The sequence below is a fragment of the Panulirus ornatus genome, chromosome 8, assembly GCF_036320965.1.
Source record: "Panulirus ornatus isolate Po-2019 chromosome 8, ASM3632096v1, whole genome shotgun sequence".
Lineage (NCBI taxonomy): Eukaryota > Metazoa > Arthropoda > Malacostraca > Decapoda > Palinuridae > Panulirus > Panulirus ornatus.
The window spans coordinates 32,234,797-32,258,662 of NC_092231.1; the positions used below are offsets into that span (position 1 = coordinate 32,234,797).

The 23,866-nt window shown below is 40.9% G+C and overlaps 1 protein-coding gene across 2 annotated transcripts in view; it reads left to right on the forward strand.

The window, feature by feature from the left end:
* The window catches only part of LOC139749889 (uncharacterized), a 550,483-nt gene that overhangs the window by 345,129 nt on the left and 181,488 nt on the right, over positions 1–23,866 (forward strand). For both annotated transcript variants that reach the window (XM_071664274.1, XM_071664273.1), the window contains one exon: positions 7,908–8,029. In XM_071664274.1, coding sequence (XP_071520375.1) covers positions 7,908–8,029 — 122 coding nt within the window. The remainder of the gene's footprint in view (positions 1–7,907; positions 8,030–23,866) is intronic.

The following is a 23,866-nucleotide window of genomic DNA, read 5'->3' on the forward strand; positions in this document are numbered from 1 at the left end:
AAACCATTTCAACACACCCTCTTCTGCTCTTTTAACCACGCTTTTTATTACCACACATCTCTCTTACCCTTTCATTACTTACTCGATCAAACCACCTCACACCACATATTGTCCTCAAACATTTCATTTCCAACACATCCACCCTCCTCCGCACAACCTTATCTACAGCCCATGCCTCGCAACCATATAACATTGTTGAAACGCTATTCCTTCAAACATACCCATTTTTGCTCTCTGAGATAACGTTCTTGTATTCCACACATTCTTTAACGCTCTCAGAACCTTCGCCCCCTCCCCCACCCTGTGACTCACTTCCACTTTCATGGTTCCATTCTCTACTATGTCCACTGCCAGATATCTAAAACGCTTCACTTCCTCCAGTTTTCCATTCAAACTTACCTCCCAATTGACTTGTCCGTCAACCAAACTGAACCTTGCTCATATTCCCATTTACTCTCAACTTTCTTCTTTCATATACTTTACCAAACTCAGTCACCAACTTTTGTAGTTTCTCACCCAAATCAATCACCAGTGCTTTATCATCATCGAATAACAACTGACTCACTTCCCAAGTCCTCTCATCCAAAACAGACTGCATACTTTCCCCTTTCTCCAAAACTCTTGCATTTACCTCCCTAACAACCCCACCCATAAACATATAAAACAACCATGGAGGCATCATGCAGCCCTGCCGCAAACTGACATTCACTGGGAACCGATCACTTTTCTCTCTTCCTACTCTTACACATACCTTACATCCTTGATAAAAACTTTTCACTGCTTCTAGCAACTTACCTCCCACACCATATACTCTTAAAACCTTCCACAAAGCATCTCTATCAACTCTATCATATGCCTTCTCAAGATCCATAAAGGCTACACACAAATCCATCTGTTTTTCTAAGTATTTTTTACAAATATTTTTGAAAGCAAACACCTTATCCACACATCCTCTTCCACTTCTAAAACCACACTGCTCTTCCCCAGTCTGATGCTCTGTACTTTCCTTTACCCTCTCAATCAGTACCCTTCCATATAATTTCCCAGGAATACTCAACAAACTTATGCTTCTGCAATTTGAACACTCACCTTTATCCCCTTTGCCTTTGTACAATGGCACTATGCATGCATTCTGCCAATCCTCAGGCGCTTCACCATGGTCCATACATACTTTGAATAACCTTACCAACCAATCAACAACACAGTCACCCCCTATTTTAAGAAATTCCACTGCAATACCATTCAAACCCGCTGCCTTGCCTGGCTTTCATTTTCCACAAAGCTTTCACTTTCTCTTCTCAGTTTATGAAGCCATTCTCCCTGACCCTCTCACTTTGCACACCACCTCGACCAAACACCCCATATCTGCCACTCTATCATCAAACACATTCAACAAACCTTCAAAATACTCACTCCATCTTCTCACTTCATCACTACTTGTTATTACCTCCCCATTTGCCCCCTTCACCGATGTTCTCATTTGTTCTCTTGTCATACACACTTTATTTACCTCCTTCCAAACACCTTTTATTCTCCCTAAAATTTGATGATACTTTCACATCCTAACTCTCATTTGCCATCTTTTTCACCTCTGGCACCTTTCTCTTGACCTCCTGCTGCTTTCTTTTATACCTCTCCCAGTCATTTACACTACTTTCCTTCAAAAATCATCCAAACTCCTCTTTCTTTTCTTTCACTAGCAATCTTACTTCTTCATATCACCACTCACTACCCTTTCTAATCTGCCCACCTCCCACCTTTCTCATGCCACATGCATCTTTTGCACAAGCCATCACTGCTTCCCTAAATATGTCCCATTTCTCCCCACTCCCCTTACATCACTTGCTCTCATCTTTTGCCATTCTGCACTCAATCTCTTCTGGTTCTTCCTCACACAAGTCTCCTTTCCAAGCTCACTTACTCTCACCACCCTCTTCTTTCTGACCTTTCTTCTTTTCTGAAAACCTCTACAAATCTTCACCTTACATCATTTGCTCTCAGCTTTTGCCATACTGCACTCAGTCTCTCCTGGTACTTCCTCACATAAGTCTTCTTTCCAAGCACACTTACTCTCACCACTCTCTTTTCCCCGACCTTCTTTCTTCCTTTCTGAAAACTTCTACAAATCTTCACCTTTGCCTCCACAAGATAGTGATCAGACATCCCTCCAGCTCCCTCTCTCACCACATTAACATCCAAAAGTCTCTCTTTTACATACCTATCAATTAACACATAATACAATAACGCCCTCTCGCCATCTCTCCTACTCATGTACGTATACCTATGTATATCCCTCTTTTTAAACTAGGTATTCCCAGTCACCAGTCCTTTTCCAGCACACAAAACCACAAGGTCTTCATCATTTCCATCTATAAAACTGAACACCCTATGTACACCAATTATACCCTCAACTGCCACATTACTCACCTCTGCATTCAAATCACTCATCACTATAACCCAGTCTTGTGCATCAAAACTACTAACAAACTCACTCAGCTGCTCCCAAAACACTTCTCTCATGATCTTTCTTCTCATGACCAGGTGCATAGGCACCAATAATCACCCATCTCTTTCCATCCACTTTCAGTTTTACCCATATCAATCTAGAGTTTACTTTCTGACACTCTGTCACATACTCCCACAACCCCTGCTTCAGGAGGAGTGCTACTTCTTCCTTTGCTCTTGTCCTCTCACCAACCCCTGACTTTACTCCCAAAACATTCCCAAACCATCCAGGTTCCTTACCCCAAACATACTACCTATCTCTCCTTTTTTTCTCATCTTGTTTACATCCACACACCCTAATCTGAGCCTTCGAGGAGGATGAGCACTCCCTGCATGACTCCTGTTTTTCCTTTTAGAAATTTAAATATAGGGAGGGGGGTTTCCAGCCCCATGCTTCCACCCCCTTTAGTCGCCTTCTATGACACGCAAGGAATACGTTGGAAGAAACTTTCCATTTTTTAAAGGAGACTTGGCAGCTTTTCTTAGTGCCCTTATCAAGACAGTATATTGAATAGTGCAGAGGCAGGAGTAAGATAACTAGAATGTAATTTCTTTTCCCCATCCTACCTGCAGTCTAAATATAACATTGCAGCATAATCAAATCACTACAATTAATAGCTTTATCGGATGAAAGAAATTCATTGTTCGTGTTCATTAGAATACATCTTAGAGTGACGATATGAAGAGAAACCTAACCTGTGGATAATATGATGCATAACAGAACATTGATGTAGAGAAAGCTAACAAAGAAGTAAAACATCTAAAAGAATTAAATGAAATTTAAGACAAAAGGCATTGGATGTAACATTAATCTACAAGTTTTATATGTATACAATTTTACTACTTCAAAACAATTGTTCTTATTCATTTGCTGTATGTGAATTGTTTTAAAAATATTAGTTTTAATTGGGTAATGATTTCATCTATCATCTACCTTAAGGGGATACAGCATGACTTGTTTGGTAATGGTCAAACTTCACAATGAATTGAGAAAATAGTGAAGGTATGTTGCTTTGAAAATGCAAGCTGACAGGGAAAAACTAAGTGATGTCTGGTCTTTAGATATACTTCAGAAAGTATTGTAAAATTTGCTGGTCTATATATCTCTGTATATCTTCCATCAGACTGGTGTTTGCTTTGAAGAATGTTTGTGAGAAATACTAAAAGGAACAGAAGGATTTGTATGTGGCACTTATGGATCTGGAGAAAGCAAATTATAAGGTTCATAAAGGCCTTATGGTTCAGTAGGCCTTATGAATATATGGTGTGGAAGGAAAGCTACTAGAAGCAGTGAGAAGTTTCTATCAAGAATGCAAGACATATGCATATGTAGGAATGGGTGGTACCAGGTGAAGGTTGGTCTGCTGGCAAGGGTGTGTAATGTCACCGAGGCTGTTTGATTTACTTATGTATTGTGTGGTGAGGAAGGTAAATGCAAGGGTCTTAGAGAAGGGGATGAGTGTGCAGTCTTTAGGGGATGAGGGAGGATCTGACAAGTGTGTCAGTCACTGTTTGCTGATGACACAGCACTGGTGGAAGATTTAAGTGAGAAACTGCAGAAGTTGGTTACTGATTTTGAGAGAGTGTGAGAAAAGGAGGTCGAGAGTAAATTGAATAAAGTAAGATTTTTAGGTTTAGCAGGGCAAAGGGACAGGTTAGTTGAGGTGTAAGTTTGAAAAGAGAAAAATGGAAGAAGTGAAGTGCTCCAGAAACCTGGGAGTGGACATTGTAGCGTATGGAACCGTTGAAGCGAAAGTGAGTCATGGAGTAGGTTAGGGAACAAATTTTTTGGGAACATTGAGGGGATGAAAATGAATATGTTTAAAGGTATAGTAGTCCCAGTGATGTTGTATGGTTGCAAGGCATGTGCTATACATAAGGATGTATGGAAGAGGGTGGATGTGTCAGAAATGTAGTGTTTGAGGATGATGTGTTGTGTGAAGTAATTCTATCGAGTGAGGAAAATATGGGTAAGAGAGAGGTGTGGTAACAAAAAGAGTGTGGCTGTGAGTGTGGAAGAGGGTGTGCTGAAATGGCTCGGACGTATGGAGAGAAGGAGTGAGGAAAGGTTGACTAAGAGGTTATGTGTGTTAGAAGTGAAGGGAAAAAGGAAGAGGGAGACCAACCTGGAAATGGAAGGATGGAGTGAAAAATATTTTGAGTGGTCAGGGCCTGAACATGCAGGAGGATAAAAGTTGTGCATGGGATAGAGTGAATTGGAATGATGTGGTATACAGGGGCTGATGTGGTGTCAGCAGACTGAACTAGGAAATGTGAATTGGTGGGGGAAAACCATGGAAAGGTCTGTGGTACCTGGTTGTTAGTAGGGGGCTGTTAGTTTTGGTATATTGCACAGGATGATTAGGGAATGGATATGAGTAAGTGTACGCTTGTTCCTTTGTTGTTGGCACTACCTCACTGATGCAGGAAATAGGAACTAAAATTAAAAAGTAACATAATGGAAAAAAATTGAATGCATATTTTGAATCTCCCCCTTTCAGTACACATATATTCCTTTTTACCTATCTATCTATCTATGTCTCTGATGCCTATAGCTTCCTAGCTTTAAGTGTCTCACCCTTAAAAGGCCACTGGCTGAGATCAACTCTAATGCAGTGTTTCCAGAGGATCCTACCTGATGTTCCAACTGACTACTTTTACCTAAGGTTTCTACCTAATGTTCCTGCCAGATGTTCCATACTTCTACTGCTACTACTTAATGCTCCCACTTAATGTTCCTACCTACTACTTCTACCTTATGCTCCTTCTTAATGTTTCTACCTACTACTTCTATGTATTGTTCTTACCATTTTGCCAAAAGGCAGGACTTATCAAAGGGAAATCTAGGTATACGAAGAATGAGCTGTGTGTTAAGTGCTGTCAAGTGTTATGTTTGACAAGGAGAGATTGTATGTTTGTGGACAGAATGCCAGCAGTCCAAGTGTGGGTGAGGCAGAAAGAAGAGACAGGTACCTGGGTAAGAGAAATGCAACTTGACAACGACCAAAGTGCTGGCTCACTATGCAGCCATCACTAATCCTTCCAATACCCAGGTGGGTAGTACCATTAATATAGCTCCCTGATTGGTGATTGCCTACCAACTATTACTTACTTATATTTTCCTTTAGTGTTAAAAATCTAGAATAGCCCTAAACCTTTTATTGTTCACATAAGAACTTCTGTTAGTGATAGTTTTAATGGGCTTTATCTACCTTAGGTGAGCAAAGTATCAACCACAGTTAAAAAAGGTGATATTACTCTACAGAAAATAACATTAGTATTTTTCCAATTTCTATAGCCCTATAATACTCTGAACATGTAAATACCATAAGTGTAAATCTCTCCCGTCTCATTTACATATGAGAACAAGTGCCACATTACTGCCACAAACTTGGGATTTTTATGGGATATGTTTTTTCCTACATATTCATTAGTTGCGACTATATCATTCATAATGAGGTACTTGAGGTGTAGAAGTAAGTGCATAAATCTCTAGATGTAGTAAGAGACATTTTAATCAAAGTGCCAACATTAAGCCTCATTATCTTGAAAATTAATTTCTGAACGTTTGAGTCCCAAAGACTCCATTGTTTATTGTTCAGTTTGTAGGAATTTTTTTTCTATTTCATTTGTTATCGCAAGTATAACCAAGTATTTCATGAACTGACTGATGGTGCTGTGATCAACACCTAGTGACTATGGCTCTCCAGAAAGTCAGGTTCAAAATATGTAAAGAATTAACCTAACACAACTCGCATGATGAAGATAAGGGAAAAAGCATATAGATAATGACAGTTGCAATAGAAAACAAAAAAAGGGGAAAAGTATGAGGAGAAATGTATCTCCATGGTAAACACCAAGGATGATGGGGAATCTACACATAAAACAGTTTTGAATAGAGGGAACAGACCCACCTACTTTCTCTCAGAATAACTGAAAAGAAGAGAACTTTAAAGGTACATATTGACAAATCAGAAGTAGAAAGGAGGGTCCTGTGACCATAGTAAATGGAGGAAATGATGAGACCATCCAAAGGACATCTCGCCGTGGCAAAAGTAATGTGAGGAACATATCAGGTATTTGTTATGTGGTTAGTTTATGGCTATGGTTTATAGCACTGCAACTGGAGGGTAGAGATGAGCAGTGGGAAAAGAAAGGTGAACCTGCCTTTAGGGGCAGATGGGGGGGGGGGGGGAGTAAATCACAGTATATTATTGGGACTATGCTTAAGTAATATCCCAAAGAGAGCGGGGTTCTTTCATTTCATTTCCTTATTGGTTAGATCCTATCAGAAAGTAAAGAACATTTGAAGGCTGATCAAAATTAGGACAAAGAAATTAATTGTTTTGTGATGAAGTGTAGAATCAGTAAAAATGTTGGGAATGATGTTTAAAGTATCATTATTAGAGCATATCCCAGAGTGCTATGTAATTTGTACAGTTGTATGTGCAGTTTTGAAATCATACTCGCCAATATAAGGATACCATAGAATAAGGTTTACAGATTGTTCTAAAATTCCCTGAGATTATGGTTCAGTCTGAAGGACAGATCAAATTGACTTTGTTGCAGTTAATGTAGGATTGATCACTTACACGTTTGAAATGTGGTTTGAAAGTATCATTTTACATAGTGGTAAATGATTTAAACAGATATGAAATATAGATTTTTCTACATTTACCAGTACTATCATTTAGCAAAGATACTTTGTCAGTAGAGTCAACTGATTTCTATATCCAATGAGAATTTCGCATTTCGTCCCATGTAGAATAAAATATGGATTAAGGACCTCATGTTGATTGCACCAGCCATTATGTCTTTAGAATTTGGAGGATTTTTGACATATTTAAACTCAAAACCTGCAGTTCAATCAGTTTCCTAAAGATTTATTCTTCTTTTGTGATTATCCCTATGGAATGTTCATACAGAATGTCCGGATGGAATGTTCATACAGAATCTCTGCTATAATAATCATTAGTTGTCATGGAATATACTTAATCAAGCTCTCTCATTTCTTTTTTACCTCTTCTTTTTGTGATTCTTGCTAATTCTTATACCTTGACAGAACTTTTGTGATTTTATTTTTTGTCCATTCACAGCATTTACACCCTCACTGAATTTCAAGTCAACGTTTCCCCCTATATGTACTTGCTACTTTAGCTCCTCTTTTTCCACTACCTTTCTGCCGTATATTTGTCCTCATTAAAACACATTCACATGCTTCTCTGGTTTTTGCTGTATCTTCCTCAGTGATCATCATTACCACTTTTCATGTAAGATCTTCACTACATTTTTATGCCATTTTCACTTGCACTAAAATCCATCACCACTCTTCTCTTATAGGTTCATCTCTCATATCTTTGCTCTTTTCCACAAGGTTTTCAGCATCTTTTCTTGTATTACAGCATGTGGGATGAACTTCGCCTACTCTGGGCAAATCATCGCCCTGGCTCAATACTTTGAAAAGAGACAGTCCATTGCAACCTCCATTGCCATGATTGGCATTGGTCTTGGCATATTTTTCTTGGTAAGTATCATTTGTTTAAGCTAGAGAAGGAAGTACAGAATGGAAGGAAACAGTTGCTTAGAGAAGAACAGAGATAAGAAGCATTTTCGAGGAGAGGAGGACTGTAGGATAGAGAAGTGTATGGGGTGTATATCGAGTTAGTGGTGAAATATCAAAGATAAGCTGAAAGGTTATGCATCTAAAATTGAAAAAAGTCCCTGCTTGCTAGAAAGAAACTTTTATTCCACTTTTGGGCAAAGTTTTTCATTTTGAGTAAAAGAAAGTTGAGAGTAAATGTGAATTAAAAGAACGTTGTTAGATTTGATAGGACAATGATACAGGTCATTTGGAGATAACTTGGAGAAAGTGGATTGTTTTAGATACCTGGAAGTGGATATGGCAATGAATGGAACCATAGGAGCTGAAGTGAGCTGGCAAAGGTCTTGGGTGCATTTAGGAATATGTGGAATATGTGCTGTATGGATGTGAGATGTGGGCCTTATGCAGGAATGTAAAGGATAGAGTGAATTTATTGAAATGAAGTGTTTGAGTGTAATATGTGACTGGTGAGATTAAAAGGAGGGAGCATGTCGAGAAGTTTAAAAGTTGCAGTTTGGATGTGCTGGGGACTGGGAAACTCATACCCTTGGGTATAATGTGTGGAGCGAAAATGTAAAGGATGAATGCAGGTCATGAGTAGACATGGAAGGAAGTGTGGTATGGATGGGAATATGTGAAAATTATTGGGGAAGAGGGAAAGAAAGCCATGCAATTCTACTATCACCTAGAGTGTGGGAGGGTGTTACAGAGCATGGATGGAATGGATAAAGAATAGTGTGGGTGAAAAATTGTGATTGTGAAGTATGCATGGGTATGTGTATATGTGCCTGTGAATATGAAGGCTGTACAGGGCAAAAATGAAATATAGCTTTTTTGGAGAAATTTGAATGACTATATAAATGGTTTTGAGAATGAGAGAAATGTGGATGATATGAATGTGAAAGCAGAATGTGGTGAAAGTGGTGAGATTAGTTGGTAATGGGGGAGTGCTTGGAGTAAATGAGAATGGAAGTTATCTTGTGGATAGTTGTGCTGAAAGGGGTTTATTCTTTGCAAATACCTTTTTTCAGCACAAAATGATCCTCAGATATACAGTGATGAGAATAATGGAAGAATAGAAGATTGGATATGTGGCAGTAGATGAAAGATTGAGAGAGGTCATGCTAGATAGTAGAATTGTGAGATGATTCTTTGGAGACTGACCATTTTGCAATTCTTGTGGGAATGAGGATCAGGGAGAAGTGGAGGTATGGTGTGAGGAAGAATGGAGAGGTAAAAGTGTTGTCAAGCAAAAACATAAATCAGAAAAAATGTCTTGAGTATGAAAGGAAGGTAACTGAAAGCTTAGATGGAAATGAAGTGAATGTAGGGTGCAGTCATGTGTAAATAGGCATTTAAAATGTTTAGAGAAATACTAATAAAGGTTGTAGATTTAATAGTTGGAGACAGTGTCGTGAGATATAGGAATATAAAGGGCAATGCATGGAGGACAGAAGAGATTATAAATGCTGTGGAAGAGAAGAAAAAGACATTTGCTTGATTGGAATGTACCAGTGGAAGTTCTGTGAAGGAGAAGGGAAGAACATAAAATATGTAAGTGGCATGTTAAGAAGCTGATTGATGAAAGCAAAGAAATAGTAGATGAAAAGTTTGAAAGAAAGTTACATGAAATGTTTTCAGTTGATAAGAAACTATACAACACGGAGGTATATATATATATATATATATATATATATATATATATATATATATATATATATATATATATATATATATATAGTGCATATGAATGCACATTTCCACATAACATACAAACCTCCAACAGCCAGGATCGAACCTGGGACCCCCTGCATAGCAGGTGGGAGCCCTACCATTAGGCTATGATCATGAAGGGTATTCGCTTACATAGCATTCGAATAGTCATTTCCCTTTTAGGGGTGACCATAGGCTAGAGGTAGTACTCCCACCTGCTGCGCACAGTTCCCAGGAATATATGGACATATGAATTGTCTGGGATAAACCATGGAAAGATCTGTAGGGCCTGGATGTGGATAGGGAACTGTGATTTTGTCGCATTACACATGACAGCTAGAGACTGAATGTGTATGAATGTGGACTTTTTGATTTGTTTTCCTGGCACTACCTTGATGAAGCAGGGATAGCGATGAAGTTTTCCTGTGGGCGGGATAGTGACAGGAATGGATGAAGGCAAGCAAGTACATATGTAATGTCTGTGTATGTGTTTGTATATGTACATATATGTTGATATACATATGTATGTATATGTGTGTATGTGGGCATTTATGTATATATATGTGTATATGAGTGGATGGGCCATTCTTTGTCTGTTTCCTGATGCTACCTCACTGACGCAGGAAACCGATTATGTATAATAATAATGATAATAATGATGATAATGATAAAGATAATTATATATAATCTTCTTTATAATGCTTAGTTCCTGTCTCCCACATTAGCAAGGTAGCGCAAGGAAACAGGCAAAAGAATGCCCAACCCACCCACATACTCATGTATATACATAAACGCCCACACATGCTTGCGCAAAACATGCCTGTGGCATGAAAAAGGTGGGAGGTGGGCAGATTAGAAAGGGTAGTGAGTGGTAGGACAAAGAAGTAAGATTGTTAGTGAAAAAGAAGAGAGAGGCATTTGGATGATTTTTGCAGTGAAATAGTGCAGATGGCTGGAAGAAGTATAAAAGAAAGAGGCAGGAGGTCAAGAGAAAGGTGCAAGAGGTGAAAAAGAAGGCAAAGGAAAGTTGGGGTGAGAGAGTATTGTTGAATTCTAGCGAGAATAAAAAGATGTTTTAGAAGGAGGTAAATAATGTGCGTAAGACATGAGAGCAAATGGGAACATTGGTGAAGGGGGCTAATGGGGAGGTAATAACAAGTAGTGATGAAGTGAGAAGGAGATGGAGTGAGTATTTTGAAGGTTTGTTGAATGTGTTTGATGATAGAGTGGCAGATATAGGGTGTTTTGGTTGAGGTGGTGTGTGAAATGAGAGGGTCAGGGAGAATGGTTTGGCAAACAGAGAAGAGGTAGTGAAAGCTTTGCGGAATATGAAAGCCGGCAAAACGGTGGGTTTGGATAGTATTCCAGTGGAATTTACTAAAAAAAGGGGGTGACTGTGCTGTTGACTGGTTGGTGAGGATATTCAATGTATGTATGGCTCATGGTGAGCCGGAGGATTGGCCAGATGCATGCATAGTGCCATTGTACAAAGGCAAAAGGGACAAAGATGAGTGTTCAAATTACAGAGGTATAAGTTTGTTGAGTATTCCTGGGAAATTATATGGGAGGGTATTGATTGAGAGGGTGAAGGCATGTACAGAGTATCAGATTGGGGAAGAGCAGTGTGGTTTCAGAAGTGGTAGAGGATTTGTGGATCAGGTGTTTGCTTTGAAGAATGTATGTGAGAAATATTTAGAAAAACAGATGGATTTGTATGCAGCATTTATGGATCTGTAGAAGGCATATGATAGACTTGATACAGATGCTCGGTGAAAGGGGTTAAGAGTATATGGTGTGGGAGGTAAGTTGCTGGAAGTAGTGAAAAGTTTTTATTGAGGATGTAAGGCATATGTACGATTAGGAAGAGAGGAAATTGATTGGTTCCCAGTGAATGTCGGTTTGCAGCAGGGGTGTGTCTCCATGGTTGTTTGATTTGTTTATGGATGGGGTTATTAGGGAGGTAAATGTAAGAGTTTTGGAGAGAGGGGCAAGTTTGTAGTCTGTTGTGGATGAGAGGGCTTGGGAAGTGAGTCGGTTATTGTTTGCTGATGATACAGTGCTGGTGGCTGATTTGGGTAAGAAACTGCAGAATAAGAGCAAGATTAGTAGGTTCAGTAGCATTGAGAAGGTAAGTTTGAATGGAGAAAAACTGGGAGAAGTGAAGTGTTTTAGATATTTGGGAGTGGATTTAGCAGTGGATGGAACCATAGAAGCGGAAGTGAGTCACAGGTTAGGGGAGGGGGGAAGGTTCAGGGAGCATTGAAGAATATGTGGAAATCGAAAATGCTATCTGGGAGAGCAAAAATGGGTATGTTTGAAGGAATAGTGGTTCCAGCAATGTTATATGGCTGCGAAGCGTGGGCTATAGTTAGGGTTGTGCAGAGGAGGGTGGATGTGTTGGAAATGTGATGTTTGAAAACAGTATGTGGTTTGAGGTGGTTTGATCGAGTAAGTAATGGAAGGGTAAGAGAGATGTGTGGTAATAAAAAGAGTGTTTTTGAGAGAGCAGAAGAGGGTGTATTGAAATGGTTTGGTCACATGGAGAGAATGAGTGAGGAAAGATTGACAAAGAGGATATGTGTGTCAGAGGTGGAGGGAACGAGGAGAAGTGGGAGACCAAATTAGAGGTGGAAGGATGGAGTGAAAAAGATTTTGAGTGATCGGGGCTTGAACATACATGAGGGTGGAAGGCATGCATGGAATAGAGTGAATTGGAAGGTTGTGGTATACCAGGCTCGATATGCTGTCACTGGATTGAACCAGGGCATGTGAAGTGTCTGGGGTAAACCATGGAAAGTTTTGTGGGGCCTAGATATGGAAAGGGAGCAGTAGTTTTGGTGCATTACACATGACAGCTACACACTGAGTGTGAATGAATTTGGCCTTTGTTGTCTTTTCCTAGCACTGCCTCACACACATGCAGGAGGAGGCGATACCATCTCATGTGTCGTGGGGTGGTGACGGAAATGGATGAAGTCAGCAAGTATGAATACGTAAATGTGTTTATGTGTATATGGCTGTGTATGTATATGTATGCATACGTTGAAAAGTATAGCTTTGTATATGTGCATGTGTGGGCTTGTATGTATATACATGTGTATGCGGGTGGGTTAGGCCATTCTTTCATGTTTCTTTGCGCTACCTCGCTGGTGTGGGAGACAGCGACAAAGTATAATAGATAGATATATATATATATATATATATATGATGGGAACATCAGTGAAGGGGGCTAATGTGGAGGTGATAACAAGTAGTGGTTATGTGAGAAGGAGATGGAGTGAGTATTTTGAAGGTTTGTTGAATGTGTTTGATGATAGAGTGGCAGATATAGGGTGTGTGATCGAGGTGGTATGCAAAGTGAGACGGTTAGGGAGAATGATTTGGTAAACAGAGAAGAGGTAGTAAAAGCTTTGCAGAAGATGAAAGCTGGCAAGGCAGCGGGTTTGGATGGTATTGCAGTAGAATTTATTAAAAAAGTGGGTGACTGTGTTGTTGACTGGTTAGTAAGGTTATTTAATGTATGTATGACTCATGGTGAGATGCCCGAGGATTGGCGGAATGCTTGCATAGTGCCATTGTTCAAAGGCAAAGGGGATAAAGGTGAGTGCTCAAAATACAGAGGTATAAGTTTGTTGAGTATTCCTGGGAAATGATATGGGAGGGTATTGATTGAGAGGGTGAAGGCATGTACAGAGCATCAGACTGGGGAAGAGCAGTGTGGATTCAGAAGTGGTAGAGGATGTGTGGATCAGGTGTCTGCTTTGACGAATGTATGTGAGAAATACTTAGAAAAGCAAATGGATTTGTATGTAGCATTTATGGATCTGGAAAAGGCATATGATAGAGTTGATAGAGATGCTTTGTGGAAGGTATTAAAGATATATGGTGTGGGAATCAAGTTGTTAGAAGCAGTGAAAGGTTTTTATCGAGGATGTAAGGTATGTGTATGAGTAAGAAGAGAGGAAAGTGATTGGTTCTCAGTGAATGTTGGTTTGCAGCAGGGATGCGTGATTTCTCCATGGTTGTTTAATTTGTTTATGGATGGGTTTGTTAGGGTGGTGAATGCAAGAGATTTGGAGAGAGGGGCAAGTGTGCAGTCTGTTGTGGATGAGAGGGCCTGGGAAGTGAGTCAGTTATTGTTCGCTGATCATACAAAACTGGTGGATGATTCGGGTGAGAAACTGCAGAAGCTGGTGACTAAGTTTGGTAAAGGGTGTGAAAGAAGAAAGCTGAGAGTAAATGTGAATAAGAGCAAGGTTATTAGGTACAGTAAGGTTGAGGGACAAGTCAATTGGGAGGTAAGTTTGAATGGAGAAAAACTGGAGGAAGTGAAGTGTTTTAGATATCTGGGAGTGGATTTCACAGCGGATGGAACCATGGAAGCAAAAGCACAGGGAGGGGGAGGGGGCAAAAGTTCTGGGAGCGTTGAAAAATGTGTGGAAGGTGAGAACATGATCTCAGAAAGCAAAAATGGGTATGTTTGAAGGAATAGTGGTTCCAATAATGTTATGTGGTTCCGAGGCATGGGCTATAGATAGAGTTGTGTCTAGGAAGGTGGATGGGTTGGAAATGAGATACTTGAGGACAATATGTGGTGTGAGGTGGTTTGATTGAGTAAGTAATGAAAGGGTAAGAGAGATATATGGTAACAAAAAGAGTGTGGTTGAGAGAGTGGAAGAGGGTGTTTTGAAATAGTTTGGTCACATGGAGAGAATGAGTGAGGAAAGATTGACAAACAGGATATATGTGTCAGAGGTGGAGGGAACGAGAAGTGAGAGACCCAAGTGGAGATGGAAAGATGGAGTGAAAAAGATTTTGAGCGATCGGGGCCTGAACGTGCTGGAGGGTGAAAGGCATGCAAGGAATAGAGTGAATTGGAATGATGTGGTATACCGGGGTTGACATGCTATCGATGGATTGAACCAGGGCATGTGAAGCATCAGAGGTAAACCATGGAAAGTTTTGTGGGGCCTGGATGTGGAAAGGGAGCTTTGGTTTCATTACATCGTACATGACAGCCAGAGACCAAGTGTGAATGAATGTGGCCTATGTTGTCTTTTCCTAGCGCTACTTTGCACTCATGCAGGGGGAGGGGATTGTCATTTAATGTGTGGCAGGGTTGTGACGGGAATGAATAAAGGCAGCAAGTATGAATTATGTACATGTGTATATATGTATATGTCTGTGTATGTATATATGTTGAGGCTAAGGTGAAGATTTGTATGGGTTTTCAGAAAAGAAGAGTGAATGTTGAGGTGAAGAGGGTGGTGAGAGTAAGTGAGCTTGGGAAGGAGACTTGTGTGAGGAAGTACCAGGAGAGACTGAGTACAGAATGGAAAAAGGTGAGAACAATGGAAATAAGGGGAGTGGGGGAGGAATGGGATGTATTTAGGGAATCAGTGATGGATTGCGCAAAAGATGCTTGTGGCATGAGAAGAGTGGGAGGTGGGTTGATTAGAAAGGGTAGTGAGTGGTGGGATGAAGAAGTAAGATTATTAGTGAAAGAGAAGAGAGAGGCATTTGGATGATTTTTGCAGGGAAAAAATGCAATTGAGTGGGAGATGTATAAAAGAAAGAGACAGGAGGTCAAGAGAAAGGTGCAAGAGGTGAAAAAGAGGGCAAATGAGAGTTGGGGTGAGAGAGTATCATTAAATTTTAGGGAGAATAAAAAGATGTTCTGGAAGGAGGTAAATAAAGCACGTAAGACAAGGAAGCAAATGGGAACTTCAGTGAAGGGCGCAAATGGGGAGGTGATAACAAGTAGTGGTGATGTGAGAAGGAGATGGAGTGAGTATTTTGAAGGTTTGTTGAATGTGTTTGATGATAGAGTTGCAGATATAGGGTGTTTTGGTCGAGGTGGTGTGCAAAGTGAGAGGGTTAGGGAAAATGATTTGGTAAACAGAGAAGAGGTAGTAAAAGCTTTGCGTAAGATGAAAGCCGGCAAGGCAGCAGGTATGGATGGTATTGCAGTGGAATTTATTAAAAAAGGGGGTGACTGTATTGTTGACTGGTTGGTAAGGTTATTTTATGTATGTATGACTCATGGTGAGGTGCCTGAGGATTGGCGGAATGCTTGCATAGTGCAATTGTACAAAGGCAAAGGGGATAAGAGTGAGTGCTCAAATTACAGAGGTATAAGTTTGTTGAGTATTCCTGGTAAATTATATGGGAGGGTATTGAATGAGAGGGTGAAGGCATGTACAGAGCATCAGATTGGGGAAGAGCAGTGTGGTTTCAGAAGTGGTAGAGGATGTGTGGATCAGGTGTTTGCTTTGAAGAATGTATGTGAGAAATACTTAGAAAAGCAAATGGATTTGTATGTAGCATTTATGGATCTGGAGAAGGCATATGATAGAGTTGATAGAGATGCTTTGTGGAAGGTATTAAGAATATATGGTGTGGGAGGCAAGTTGTTAGAAGCAGTGAAAAGTTTTTATCGAGGATGTAAGGCATGTGTACGTGTAGGAAGAGAGGAAAGTGATTGGTTCTCAGTGAATGTAGGTTTGGGGCAGGGGTGTGTGATGTCTCCATGGTTGTTTAATTTGTTTATGGATGGGGTTGTTAGGGAGGTGAATGCAAGAGTTTTGGAAAGAGGGGCAAGTATGAAGTCTGTTGGGGATGAGAGAGCTTGGGAAGTGAGTCAGTTGTTGTTCGCTGATGATACAGCGCTGGTGGCTGATTCATGTGAGAAACTGCAGAAGCTGGTGACTGAGTTTGGTAAAGTGTGTGAAAGAAGAAAGTTAAGAGTAAATGTGAATAAGAGCAAGGTTATTAGGTACAGTAGGGTTGAGGGTCAAGTCAATTGGGAGGTGAGTTTTGAATGGAGAAAAACTGGAGGAAGTGAAGTGTTTTAGATATCTGGGAGTGGATCTGGCAGCGGATGGAACCATGGAAGCGGAAGTGGATCATAGGGTGGGGGAGGGGGCGAAAATTCTGGGAGCCTTGAAGAATGTGTGGAAGTCGAGAACATTATCTCGGAAAGCAAAAATGGGTATGTTTGAAGGAATAGTGGTTCCAACAATGTTGTATGGTTGCGAGACGTGGGCTATGGATAGAGTTGTGCGCAGGAGGATGGATGTGCTGGAAATGAGATGTTTGAGGACAATATGTGGTGTGAGGTGGTTTGATCGAGTAAGTAACGTAAGGGTAAGAGAGATGTGTGGAAATAAAAAGAGCGTGGTTGAGAGAGCAGAAGAGGGTGTTTTGAAATGGTTCGGGCTCATGGAGAGAATGAGTGAGGAAAGATTGACCAAGAGAATATATGTGTCGGAGGTGGAGGGAACGAGGAGAAGAGGGAGACCAAATTGGAGGTGGAAAGATGGAGTGAAAAAGATTTTGTGTGATCGGGGCCTGAACATGCAGGAGGGTGAAAGGAGGGCAAGGAATAGAGTGAATTGGAGCGATGTGGTATACCGGGGTTGACGTGCTGTCAGTGGATTGAATCAAGGCATGTGAAGCGTCTGGGGTAAACCATGGAAAGCTGTGTAGGTATGTATATTTGCGTGTGTGGACGTATGTATATACATGTGTATGGGGGTGGGTTGGGCCATTTCTTTCGTCTGTTTCCTTGCGCTACCTCGCAAACGCGGGAGACAGCGACAAAGCAAAAAAAAAAAAAAAAAAAAAAATTATACTTCCCATGCATTCCTCACGTGTCATAGAAGGCAACTAAAGGGGACAGGAGCGGGTAGGCTAGAAACCCTCCCCTTCTTGTATTTTAACTTTCTAAAAGGGGAAACAAAAGAAGGAGTCACGAAGGGGAGTGCTCATCCTCCTTGAAGGCTCGGATTAGGGTGTCTGAATGTATGTGGATGTAACCAAGATGAGAAAGAAGGAGAGACAGGTAGTATGTTTGAGGAAAGGAACCTGGATGTTTTGGCTCTGAGTGAAACGAAGCTCAAGGGTAAAGGGGAAGAGTGGTTTGGGAATGTCTTGGGAGTAAAGTCAGGGGTTAGTGAGAGGACAAGAGCAAGGGAATGAATAGCACTACTCCTGAAAAAGGAGTGGTGGGAATATGTGATAGAGTGTAAGAAAGTAAACTCTAGATTGATATGGGTAAAACTGAAAGTTGATGGAGAGAGATGGGTGATTATTGGTGCATATGCACCTGGGCATGAGAAGAAAGATCATGAGAGGCAGGTGTTTTGGGAGCAGCTGAGTAAATGTGTTAGTAGTTTTGATGCTCGAGACTGGGTTATAGTGATGGGTGATTTGAATACAAAGGTGAGTAATGTGGCAGTAGAGGGAATAATTGGTGTACATGGGGTGTTTGGTGTTGTAAATGGAAATGGTGAAGAGCTTGTAGATTTGGGCACTGAAAAAGGAGATGCTTACTAAAATACTCACTCCATCTCCTTACATCACCATTACTTGTTATCACCTCCCCATTAGCCCCCTTTACTGATGTTCCCATTTGTTCCCTTGTCTTACGCACTTTATTTACCTCCTTCCAAAAAATCTTTTTATTCTTCCTGAAACTTAATGATACTCTCTCACCCCAACTCCCATTTGCCTTTTTTTTCACCTCTTGCACCTTTCTCTTGACCTCCTGCCTCTTTCTTTTATATATCTCCCAGTCATTTCCATTATTTCCCTGCAAAACTCGTCCAAATGCCTCTCTCTTCTCTTTCACTAATAATCTTACTTCTTAATCCCACTACTCATTACCCTTTCTAATCTGCCCACCTCCCACGCTTCTCAGCTTCTCATGCCACAAGCATCTTTTGTGCAAGCCATCACTGCTTCCCTAAATACATCCCATTCCTCCCTCACTCCTCTTACATCCTTTGTTCTCACCTTTTTCCATTCTGTACTCTGTCTCTCCTGGTACTTCCTCACACAAGTCTCCTTCCCAAGCTCACTTACTCTTACCACTCTCTTCACCCAATATTCTCCCTTCTTTACTGAAAAACCTCTACAGATCTTCAGCTTCACCTTCACAAGATGATGATCAGACATCCCTCCAGTTGCACCTCTCAGCACATTAACATCCAAAAGTCTCTATTTGGCTCGCCTATCAATTAACACGTAATCCAATAACACTCTCTGGCCATCTCTCCTACTTACATACGTATTCTTATGTATTTTTTTTTTCAAACTATTCGCCATTTCCCGCGTTAGCGAGGTAGCGTTAAGAACAGAGGACTGGGCCTTTTTTGGAATATCCTCACCTGGCCCCCTCTGTTCCTTCTTTTGGAAAATTAAAAAAAAAAAAAACGAGAGGGGAGGATTTCCAGCCCCCCGCTCCCTCCCCTTTTAGTTGCCTTCTACAACACGCAGGGAATACGTGGGAAGTATTCTTAATCCCCTATCCTCAGGGATAATTCTTATGTATATCTCTCTTTTTAAACCAGGTATTCCCAATCACTAGTCCTTTTTCAGCACATAAATCTACAAGTTCTTCACCATTTCCATTTACAACACTGAACGCCCCATGTACACCAATTATTCCCTCAACTGTCACATTACTAACTTATGCATTCAAATCACCCATTACTATAACCCGGTCTCGTGCATGAAAACTGCTAACACACTCACTCATCTGCTCCCAAAACACTTGCCTCTCATGATCTTTCAGTTTTACCCATATCAATCTAGAGTTTACTTTTTAATACTCTGTCACATACTACCACCACTCCTGTTTCAGGAGTAGTGCTACTCCTTCCCTTGCTCTTGTCCTCTCATTAACCCCTGACTTTGATCCTAAGACATTCCCAAACCACTCTTCCCCTTTACCCTTGAACTTCGTTTTACTCAGAGCCAAAACATCCAGGTTCGGGAGACAGCGACAAAGCAAAATAAATAAATAAATAAATGTGTATATATATATATATATATATATATATATAATTTTTTTTCTTTTTTTTTGCTTTCTCGCCGTCTCACAGATGAAAGAAGTGGCCCAACCAACCCCCATAGACATGTATATACATCACATCCACACACGCAAATATACATACCTACACAGCTTTCCATGGTTTACCCCAGATGCTTCACATGCCCTGATTCAATCCACTGACAGCACGTCAACCCCGGTATACCACATCGATCCAATTCACTCTATTCCTTGCCATCCTTTCACCCTCCTGCATGTTCAGGCCCCGATCACTCAAAATCTTTTTCACTCCATCTTTCCACCTCCAATTTGGTCTCCCACTTCTCCTTGTTCCCTCCACCTCTGACACATATATCCTCTTGGTCAATCTTTCCTCACTCATTCTCTCCATGTGCCCAAACCATTTCAAAACACCCTCTTCTGCTCTCTCAACCACGCTCTTTTTATTTCCACACATCTCTCTTACCCTTACATTTCTTACTCGATCAAACCACCTCACACCACATATTGTCTTCAAACATCTCATTTCCAGCACATCCACCCTCCTGCGCACAACTCTATCCATAGCCTACGCCTCGCAACCATACAACATTGTTGGAACCACCATTCCTTCAAACATACCCATTTATGCTTTCCAAGATAATGTTCTCGACTTCCGCACATTCTTCAAGGCTCCCAGAATTCTCGCTCCCTCCCCCACCCTATGATTCACTTCCGATTCCATGGTTCCATCCGCTGCCAGATCCAATCCCAGATATCTAAAACATTTTACTTCCTCCAGTTTTTCTCCATTCAAACTTACCTCCCAATTGACTTGACCCTCAACTCTACTGTACCTAATAACCTTGCTCTTATTCACATTTACTCTCAATATTCACATTTACTCTCAACTCAGTCACCAGCTTCTGCAGTTTCTCACATGAATCAGCCACCAGCGCTGTATCATCGGCGAACAACAACTGACTTACTTCCTAAGCTCTCTCATCCACAACAAATTGCATACTAGCCCCTCTTTCCAAAACTCTTGCATTCACCTCCCTAACATCCCCATCCATAAACAAATTAAACAACCATGGAGACATCACACACCCCTGCCGCAAACCTACATTCACTGAGATCCAGTCACTTTCCTCTCTTCCTACACGTACACATGCCTTACACCCTCGGTAAAAACTTTTCACTGCTTCTAACAACTTGCCTCCCACACCATATATTCTTAATACCTTCCACAGAGCATCTCTATCAACTCTATCATATGCCCTCTCCAGACCCATAAATGCTACATACAAATCCATTTGCTTTTCTAAGTATTTCTCACATACATTCTTCAAAGCAAACACCTGATCCACACATCCTCTACCACTTCTGAAACCACACTGCTCTTCCCCAATCTGTTGCTCTGTACATGCCTTCACCCTCTCAATCAATACCCTCCCATATAATTTGCCGGGAATACTCAACAAACTTATACCCCTGTAATTTGAGCACTCACTCTTATCCCCTTTGCCTTTGTACAATGGCACTATTCAAGCATGCTGCCAATCCTCAGGCACCCCACCATGAGTCATACATACATTAAATAACCTTACCAACCAGTCAACAATACAGTCACACCCTTTTTTAATAAATTCCACTGCAATACCATCCAAACCTGCTGCCTTGCCGGCTTTCATCTTCCGCAAAGCTTTTACTACTACTTCTCTGTTTACCAAATCATTTTCCCTAACCCTCTCACTTTGCACACCACCTCGACCAAAACACCCTACATCTGCCAATCTATCATCAAACACATTCAACAAACCTTCAAAATACTCAGTCCATCTTCTCACATCACCACTACTTGTTATCACCTCCCCATTAGCCCCCTTCACTGAAGTTCTCATTTGCTCCCTTGTCTTACGCACTTTAGCTCCCTTGTCTTACGCACTTTATTTACCTCTTTCCAAAACATCTTATTCTCCCTAAATTTTAATGATACTCTCTCACCCCAACTCTCATTTGCCCTCTTTTTTACCTCTTGCAACTTTCTCTTGACCTGCCTTTTTCTTTTATACATCTCCCACTCATTTGCATTTTTTCCTGCAAAAATCATCCAAATGCCTCTCTCTTCTCTTTCACTAATAGTCTTACTTCTTCATACCACCACTCACTACCCTTTCTAATCTGCCCACCTCCCACGCTTCTTCTGCCACAAGCATCTTTTGCACAAGCCATCACTGCTTTCCTAAATACATCCCATTCCTCCCCCACTCCCCTTTCCTCCTTTGTTCTCACCTTTTTCCATTCTGTACTCAGTCTCTCCTGGTACTTCCTCACACAAGTCTCCTCCCCAAGCTCACTTACTCTCACCACTCTCTTCACCCCAATATTCTCTCTTCTTTTCTGAAAACCCCTAAATATCTTCACCTTCGCCTCCACAAGATAATGATCAGACATCCCTCCAGTTGCACCTCTCAGCACATTAACATCCAAAAGTCTCTCTCGCGCACCTATCAATTAACAAGTAATCCAATAACGCTCTCTGGCAATTTTTCCTACTTACATAACTATACTTATGTATATCTCGCTTTTTAAACCAGGTATTCCCAATCACCAGTCCTTTTTCAGCACATAAATCTACAAGCTCTTCACCATTTCCATTTACAACACTGAACACCCCATGTATACCAATTATTCCCTCAACTGCCACATTACTCACCTTTGCATTCAAATCACCCATCACTATAACCCGGTCTTGTGCATCAAAACCACTAACACACTCATTCAGCTGCTCCCAAAACAATTGCCTCTCATGATCTTTCTTCTCATGCCCAGGTGCATATGCACCAATAATCACCCATCTCTCTCCATCAACTTTCAGTTTTGCCCATATCAATCTAGAATTTACTTTCTTACACTCTATCACATACTCCCACCACTCCTGTTTCAGGAGTAGTGCTACTCCTTCCCTTGCTCTTTTCCTCTCACTAACCCCTGACTTTACTCCCAAGACATTCCCAAACCACTCTTCCCCCTTACCCTTGAGCTTTGTTTCACTCTGAGCCAAAACATCCAGGTTCCTTTTCTCAAACATACTACCTATCTCTCCTTTTTTCTCATCTTGGTTACATCCACACACATTTAGACACCCCAATCTGAGCCTTCGAGGAGGATGAGCACTCCCTGCGTGACTCCTTCTTCTGTTTCCCCTTTTAGAATATATGTATGTCTGATCATTATCTTGTGGAGGTGAAGGTGTAGATTTGTAGAGGTTTTCAGAAAAGAAGAGAGAATGTTGGGTTGAAGATGCTTGTGGCATGAGAAGCATGGGAGGTGGGCAGATTAGAAAGGGTAGTAAGTGGTGGGATGAAGAAGTAAGACTATTAGTGAAAGAGAAGAGAGAGGCAATTGGACGAGTTTTTCAGGGAAATAATGCAAATGACTGGGAGATGTATGAAAGAAAAAGGCAGGAGGTCAAGAGAAGGGTGCAAGAGGTGAAAAAGAGGGCAAATGAGAGTTGGGATGAGAGAGTATCATTAAATTTTAGGGAGAATAAAAAGATGTTTTGGAAGGAGGTAAATAAAGTGCGTAAGACAAGGGAACAAATGGGAACATCAGTGGAGGGGGCTAATGGGGAGGTGATAACAAGTAGCGGTGATGTGAGAAGGAGATAGAGTAAGTATTTTAAGGTTTGCTGAATGTGTTTGATGATAGAGTGGCAGATATAGGGTGTTTTGGTCGAGGTGGTGTGCAAAGTGAGACAGTTAGGGAGAATGATTTAGTAAACAGAAAAGAGGTAGTAAAAGCTTTGTGGAAGATGAAAGCCAGCAAGGCAGCGGGTTTGGGTGGTATTGCAGCAGAATTTATTAAAAAAGGGTTGACTGTATTGTTGACTGGTTAGTAAGGTTATTTAATGCATGTATGACTCATGGTGAGGTGCCTGAGGACTGGCGGAATGCTTGCATGGTGCCAGCGTACAAAGGCAGAGGGAATGAGAGTGAGTGCTCAAATTACAGAGGTATAAGTTTGTCGAGTATGCCTGGGAAATTTTATGGGAGGGTATTGATTGAGAGGGTGAAGGCATGTACAGAGCATTAGATTGGGGAATAGCAGTGTGGTTTCAGAAGGGGTAGAGGATGTGTGGTTCAGGTGTTTGCTTTGGAAAATGTATGTGAGAAATACTTAGAAAAGCAAATGGATTTGTATGTAGCATTTATGGATCTGGAGAAGGC